Source organism: Vombatus ursinus, unplaced genomic scaffold, assembly GCF_900497805.2.
Source record: "Vombatus ursinus unplaced genomic scaffold, bare-nosed wombat genome assembly UNPS02014807.1, whole genome shotgun sequence".
Taxonomy (NCBI): domain Eukaryota; kingdom Metazoa; phylum Chordata; class Mammalia; order Diprotodontia; family Vombatidae; genus Vombatus; species Vombatus ursinus.
Window position 1 is genome coordinate 24,477,766 of NW_020954585.1, and position 8,041 is coordinate 24,485,806.

At 40.8% G+C, this 8,041-nt stretch overlaps 1 protein-coding gene across 2 annotated transcripts in view; it reads left to right on the plus strand.

Moving 5' to 3' along the window:
• ALKBH5 (alkB homolog 5, RNA demethylase) overlaps positions 1 to 7,286 on the plus strand; it is a 35,387-nt gene extending 28,101 nt beyond the window's left edge. For both annotated transcript variants that reach the window (XM_027874781.1, XM_027874782.1), the window contains exons 4-5: positions 1,550 to 1,705; positions 2,971 to 7,286. In XM_027874781.1, the coding sequence (XP_027730582.1) occupies positions 1,550 to 1,705; positions 2,971 to 3,148 (334 nt within the window). In that variant the 3' untranslated portion in view covers positions 3,149 to 7,286. The remainder of the gene's footprint in view (positions 1 to 1,549; positions 1,706 to 2,970) is intronic.
• Positions 7,287 to 8,041: the final 755 nt, after the last annotated feature.

Here is an 8,041-nt window from a genome sequence, read left to right on the forward strand (position 1 = left end):
TTCCTTCTTTCACCTGGAATACCCTTTTTTTTCCTCCCTACTCACTTCCTTCTTCAGAGGTACAAACTCCGTAAGCTATTGCTCAAAATATGTCTATCACTTTTATTAAAAAATGCCTTTAGAATAAATGGCCTTAATGAAGACAGATCTTTTTTCTTTCAAGGGTAGATTTTTTAAAAAATTGTTTTGGAAATAAACAAATGCCAATGAATAATTAGGCTTTTGTATCAAAAACAATGGCAGCTGAAATAATAGTTCAGGGAGGAGTTCCAAGCATACTGTGAGCAATGGCAGCATTGTTGGAATAAGTGTCCCCTTCTAAAAACAACTTTCATTTGGATTTATTATTTTTGGGGGTCTTTAAGGAAATGAGAGTTTATAGTCATACTTTGGGGCTTCTTCTCTTCTCTGTCTCTTTAATGTGCAAGTTAGCTACATGTTTTCAAGTATCTTAAGGTCATAGTACCAAAGTCATCAGCTGAGGTGACAACAGAGAGGGGAGGAAAGGGAAAAAGGAGAGAATAAGTATTTATTAGGTGCCTAGTATGTGCCAGGCACTGTGCAAAAGCACTTTACAAATATTTTCTCATTTGATCCTCTTGACGACCTTGGGATGTAGCTGCTATTATTATCCTTATTTTACAGATGAGGAAGCTGAGACAAATTGTTAAGTGACTTGCCCAGGGTCACACAGCTAGTAAATGTCTGAGATCAGGTTTGCACTCAGGTCTTCCTAACTACAGGCCAAACTCTCTATTTACTGTGCTGCCTAGCTGTCCCAGGTAACAGACAGTACATAGTATAAGTAAATATACTTAGTCCCTTTTTTTTGTTCCTGGAGTTTGGTATCATCTCTGCAGACTGTTGACCTTTTGAATTAGATAGATTCCTGCCTCCCTGGAAGACTTTGTGTTTGGCTCCAGGACTCTGTAGCCTTTGACATTTTATTTTCTAGCAGTGAAATTACAGTGAATTTTAGGCATCCAGTGGTTTAGAAGAGCAGGTGTACTTTCTTTCTTTTTTTTTCTCTGCTAAAAGTTTCTTCTTTTCTCATTTTGTTTTTTTCTCAATTACATATTAAAAATGTTTAACATTTTTTTTTAACTTTTCAGTTCCAAATCCGCTCTCTCACCTCCCTCCTCCTTGAGAACGCAAGGGATTTTATATAGATTATATATGTGAAGTCATGCAAAACGTATTTCCATATTAGCCATGTTGCAAAGACAACACACCCAAAAAACAAAAACAAGAAAACTAATGTTTAAAAAGTATGCTTTGATCTGCATTCAGACTCTTATCAGGTCTCTCTCTGGAGGTGGATAGCGTTTTTTTCATCATAAGTGCTTTGGAATTGTCTTGGATCATTGTGTTGCTGAGAATAGCTAAGTCATTTACAGTTATCATCATGTAACATTGCTGTTACTGTGTACAATGTTCTCCTGGTTCTGCTCGTTTCATTTTGTATCAATTCATATAAGTCTTCCTAGGTTTTTCTGGCAAATCTACTTTCAAAGAATCCTGTTGGTAACTCTTTGTGTTTCACTTGTAGGACGAGACTTGATGCCCCACGATTGGAAACAAAGTCCCTGGGTAACTCTATGTTACCCCCTGGTTACACTTCTGATCGTCTGTCAGGAAGCAACAGGGACCAGATCCTAAAACCAAAGCGGTCCCACCGAAAAGCAGATCCAGATGCTGCTCATAGGTATGAACTCTGTTGGGGCTTTATTGCCGATTACCTGAAATAGCATGAGTGTTGGAAGTAAAGGGAACTAAAGAGGACACAGATTGTAGAACATTTTAATAATTTACTCCATATTTTCTCTCTAGACCCAGCAAAGGAGATTTTGTAATAATAGTAATAATAATAGCTAGCATTTACATAGCACTTTAACGTATGCCAAGTGCTTTACATGTGTTATCTCTTTTGATCCTTACAGCAATACTGGGAGGTAGGTAGATGAGGAAACTGAGACTGAGATTGATGATTTGCCCAGTGTCACATAGCTAGTAAGTGTCTGAGGCCAGATTTGAACTCAAGTATCCTGACTCCAAAGAGGCACCTAGATAGCTTACTGAATAGTGCTCTAGGCCTGGAGTCAGAAAGACCTGAGTTCAGATCTGGCCTCATACACTTTGTATCTGTGTGACACTGGGCAAATCAGTTGACTTCTGTTTGCCTTAATCCACAGAGAAAGAAATGGCAAACCACTCCAATATCTTTGCCAAGAAAACCTCATGGACAGTATTGATGTGCTATGGTCTACAGGGTCATGAAGAGTCTGACTCCAAGACCAGCATTCTTATCTACCCTACCGCCTAGCACCTCTTATATAGTAAGGGATTACAGTGAGACATATACTTAATGTTCCTGACTTCACCATTTCTGTTTGGTTTAAGGCTAACTGAGAAACAAGGTTCTCAAACAACTTGGTATTCAACTCTTGCCTTATGTATAGTTTCTTGAGAAGATGTAACTGAGATAACTTTTATTGCTTATTAGAGAAAATATCTCTCTTACATTTATATAAAAAATTTCAGCTTTCCTTATAGCAGGTGACAGAGCCAGTCTTGATTCCAAATCCAGAGCTGTTTCCACTATACTGTTCTGCCTTTCAGCAGAATCACATCACATCTCTGAAATTTGGTATTTTACAGAGTTTTGGGGTTAAAAGGAGCCATTCATCAGCTGTAATCTAACCCTTATTTCTCAAAAGGAAAAACTTAGGCCTAGAGAAGGAAAAGGGTCATAGATTTAGAACTGGACACTGCCTTGGATAGATCATCTGATTCAGCTCCTATATTTTAGAAATAAAAAACTCAGAGGGTCAGTGACTATCCCAAAGTGATGCTGCTAGTTGTAGGCCAGATCTCACTCCTATTCATTGTTCTTTCTGCCATGTGATACCAACTCCAAAGTATTTTTCTTTCCTCCTACCTGTAATTCTTCCCTTTTTTCTACCTCATCAGGCCACGAATTTTAGAAATGGACAAGGAAGAGAACCGGCGTTCTGTCCTCCTACCAAAACACAGGAGGAGGAGCAGCTTCAGCTCTGAGAACTATTGGCGAAAGTCTTATGAGTACACAGAGGACTGCGGAGAGGATGATGGGAGCCCAGCCCGAAAAGTGAAGATGAGGAGACACTGAGAAATGAGCAAAAAGACTCAAGCTGCAGAAACCAGCCTCCCTTCTGTGAAAACTTTCTTTGGCTGTTTCTCATAGCTTTTTTTTTTTTAAGAGTTTTTTTCTTCATTTTAGGGCTGAAGAAAGGAACTGGGACAGGATCCAGATTTTTTTTTTTGTTCACTTATTTTCCTGAATGGAAATGATATTGAGGCATCTTTGTTGCTGGGGAGCATTGGTTACCACCTGGTCAGTCAAATGGGCACTTTGCCCTAACCAAGCAGATAAAGTTCAAGCTGTGCTAGGCTGTGTTTATTTAAAACACCAAAAATGTTTTACTGTTTCACTGCTGAAGATTCAAGAAATTAGTCCTTTTGCTTTAATTGTAAATTTTTTTAAACGTTCTAAATATATTGTTTGACCCCCTAGAGTTGAAACTTGGTCATGGCCTCTTCATGCTTTACCAACTTTAGAGTAGGGCTTGCTAAGCCCTAAGTCTCCTGTTGATTCTTTTCTCTAACCTGCCATTTGGTAACTGGAATCTTGAAGTTTGCAAATTGTTTTTCCTGCAACAGATTTCCAAGTTGCTTAGGACATCTAGCTGATAGCTTATGTGGCCACTGCACCAAGTTCTGTTTTCTCCCAGATGTGCAGTTGTCATACTTTCTCACCCAGTTCTTGACCATTCCCAGCAGCCCAGGAAAAAGGTGGGGGGAAGGTGGTACTGGAACAGAGCCCTTCGCTTAAATAGCATGATTTTGTTCATAGGTATCTCCTTTCATGCATTTGGACATATGTGTGAATATTTGGATAAGTTAGAGTCTTCTCATGTTTTGGTCGGTTTTAGAAATTTTTCTAGCAAGGAGGACTGATGTCCTTCCAAGTCTAGGGTTTGGAATATGGAAAAGTGTCATGGCGTGTGGTGGGTTTTTGTCTAATCTTTTTTGTCTTCACCCTTTTGCTTCTTTCCTGATGAGGACCTAGCCTGGGAGAGGTCTCCGTGTTACATGTTCAACATTCGGCAGTCTATTTTCTAGGTCCCCCTTAGAGAAAGCGCCTCCTTCTCTATCCCCTCCCCTTAAGACAAGGACTTCAGAGGGTATCAGCTTTTGAAAATTCTCTTTTTTTCTCTCTTCTTTTAGTCTTTTAATTCTTATAGAAGGGGGCATTTCCACAGGTTCTCATGGCTTAGTGTTGGCCATGAGGAGAGATGAGGGCTCTGATGGAAATTTATATTTCATCCTGGATTATTTCCTTTGTCAGTTTCTTGGAAGGGTTGTGAGAGTTGTGAGTAATGGGAAGAGCCTTTTTAATACATTTTTTAAATTTAACAAAAAAACTTTAGCAACTTTCGATGAGTCAGGCCTGTTAAAACTGAAGTCTTACTCATTTTGAACTGCTAGGAATTCTTAGTAGAAACAGGGCTCCATTGGCCATAAAGATGACTCAGGAGAAACCTGACTCCTGCTGCTGAGACCTTAACTTTCTTTTCCCACCTGATCTTGCTCTCTGTTCTGTCCTATTGACTTAACTTGTCTGAGGCCTTGAAGGCTCTGGAGGTTTGGGGTCTAGTGATAAATTTAGAACCCTCTTTTGAAATATAAATTTAAAAAAAACTTCTCAGATTTTGATTCCTTGAATCTGGATTTAAGTACTAAAGCAGTTGCAGCTTTATTTTTTTTTTACAGCTTTTTTCCCCCAAAAATTATTTGTAGTTTTGTGTGTTTGGCACTTTGCTATGATCTGTGTGCTCTACAATAAAAACAAAATCTAATATATTTTGAAACATATTGTCTGATGCTGTCCTAAAGAGTGACTTTATTTTGTTAAGTTCCCCTTCTCTACCATACCCCCTTTTTGAAAAGGGGATCTGTTGTTCCCTGTCAGTTTGTGAGGGTGGAACCATACTGCCTGCATGTAGCTGAGAGGATCCTTTCACCCAGAATAAGTTAGTTGGTAGTGTCTAAGTAGTCTGCTTCACTGAAGGAAAGAGAAGATATTGTTTAGGTAGATTGAATCCTGACCTAGGCAGAGGTAGTCCTGAGGGAGCACTTTGTCTCTTGAAAGGCTTACAAAATCCAGGCAGGTTTAGGGTAGGTAGTGAGCCATCTCTGTGTAAATCCATTGCCCCATGACACATACACCACCCTCAGAAAATAATAGCATCCTTCAGTATCCATCAGGGCCCCAGATGACCCTTATTGGTGGCTTGCCAACTACAGATTATATCATAGTGATGTTTATCCATTCTTTAGTTACCTAGGTCTGGGGTGCCATGGTAGCCTTCTAAGTGGCAGATTGTTACCACTTTCTCACTTGCCCTTGATAGAAGAGGTAAGGAAAAATAACAGTGAATGTTGTGGGGATCTTCCTCTTCCAAGTTGAGTACTGGGCATCACCATGTTCCAAAATATTCTGTGAAGTTACCTGTGAAGTCAGACAGGTAGCTGTTCGGCTGGAGGGGAAGGCCTTTTCAAACAGACCACAAGGCTTGGAGTTTTCTCTAGAAAAGCTGAGGGCCAACTTGGTAGGTGGCCAGATGGGTCTCAATCGCTTGATTTGTATTTGGGTCTGACAGATCTTGTTCTTCATCTCCATTCTTTATTTAGTGTATCTGAAGTGCTAAAGTGAAGGGGTGGAGAGAATATCGGTCTATCTCTTTTTAGGAAGAAAGTTTCCCCGCCCCAAGGTATCTTAAATGTCTCTCGGATAAACCAGAGACAGACACGTTTGGCTATGTGGTGTGGAAAAGTAGGAGATCTGAACAAGCAGGAACCCTAGTGCAGTCTCTTCTGTGGACTCTTTGAACGGCGCAAGTAGGAGCTAATACATGTTGATTTGAATTGAAGGGGGAAGAGCGCAGCAATGGAGTTAGTACAACGGGGTATTTGATTTATGAATTCAGTCAGACCCTTAGAAGCGCAGAATTTCCTTTTGTGTTTCAGCTCTCAAGGCCTCCTACTTCTCAGTCTCCCGCTATCTTCTAGGGTATTAATAGACAGTTCACTTAGGTGTTATCAAAAACCAACTGGAGGGAGCTCATAATAGAGGCAGAGCCTAGGACAGCATGCCCACAGCTTCCCCTGGGCGCTCTGGCTGTGTGTAAAAGGCAGTGGCACTCGACGGCAGCAGCGAAGGGAGCCCTGCAGAATGAAAAGGACTTGAAACAAGTGAGTCCATTTGTCTGGCCTCTTCTTAAGCAAAACTGTCTTAGAGAGCAGAGGAAAGATTTTCAAAGCAACCTTGACCCACTGATACCAAGAGCATTGGCAGTGAACATCAGGACTGAGACAGGCCTGAGACCTGGGCTTAACCAGACCCATGAGGAAGAAAGTGGAGAATTAAAGGCTCTGGCTAGAAGTGTCGGTGATTACAGTGTCATGTGTGATTTGGGGTTAATCAAACCTTTGAAAACCTTGGCCTCGGTCACCTCTAGAGAGCACAAATGGTGGCAATGGTACTGAGATACATATCCCACTTCTCCCTTTTGATCTCTTGACTCTTCCCATCCTCCCCTCCCCCAGCTCAACCATATGATAATATCTAGGTATTTTTAATTCCAGCTAAGTAAACAAACCACTGTAAAAAATCCAGACTGTTGGAAAGGGCTTGAGGGTTTGACTAGGGAAGGACCCCACAAATGGGAGGGAGGGTCATGGCCAGCACTAACCTGGAGGTCCTCAAGCGGGTGGCTTGTGGGCCCCTCCGCAGACAGCCTCATAGCCAATTTTCCCCAGGCCTTGTGCCCTGGGTGGAGAAAATCTCAACTTTCAGGTTGTACTGTGAGGAATTCAATCTTGCTGTCATCTTGGCCTTGTTTGAAATGTCAAATGTTTCTTCCCCTCCTGCCTTGGGAATTTCCTTTTAATGAGCCCCTTTCTTATAGCTGGGCACTTACTGAGAGGAGCAGGGGAAGGATGGGTGCAGTCTTTGAAAAGAACTTTATTACAAAAGTGGCAATATTTATTTTCTTTAATATTTCATAGAAGTATAGTTTGTTACAGAGCTATACAGTGCAAAACCCAGAGATGCACTGGGGCTGAGGGGATGCCTGTTGGATATGGGGCAGCTTGTCATTCTAGTTAATTCTGAGAATTTTAGCTGGGCCCCCCACCGTTTGTATAAAATGTTACATTTAATGTAATAAAAGCAGGAAGCACTGGCCTGTCGTATGGTGTGGTTTTTCTCTGAGTAGAGGCATCTATCTCATAATTCCCCTCTTCACTTGACTTTGAGGTCTCTTAACTCTTAACATCCTCTTTAGTTAGAAGCCAAGGAAAGTCAAAATGTAAGATGGTTTTTCCAGAACTAAAGGTCTATCCATAATATTTAAACACTAACCCGCAGGACAGCCCCAGTACAAAACACTGAACTGACAAAATGGGCTTTTGGCCTTCCATCACACTCAGGATTTAGAGATAGAAGTAGTTAAAGATCTAGTCTTGGAGTTCTTTTTTGTGTCACAGACACACTTCTTAGACTGATGTTTCTAAATACATAAAATAACAAAGGAAACCAATTATATTGAAATATAGTTACCAAAAAAAAATTTTTTTTAAGTTCACACATTCCAGGTTAAGAACCTTGCTGGTCCAACCCCCTCATTTTAAAGATAAGGAAATAGGTTCAGAGTTGGGGTTGGGGGGGGAGGTATCAGACTCGAACTGACAGAAATTAGGACTATGACACATACATGCATCAGATAGGGTGATGTAGAATCTGGCACTAAAAAACATTAAGGTCAAAAATGGGTGATGCATTACGTGCCACAGAAACGAGGACAATCAATTTGAGCTGAGGTTATCAAGGAAGGTTCTATGATGAGGTGAGATTTGAGTGGTCCCTTGAAGGGTTAGAATTTGGATTGGTGAAGAGGGAAAGGGAGCATACAAAGATGTGGAGGCCAGAACGAGGACT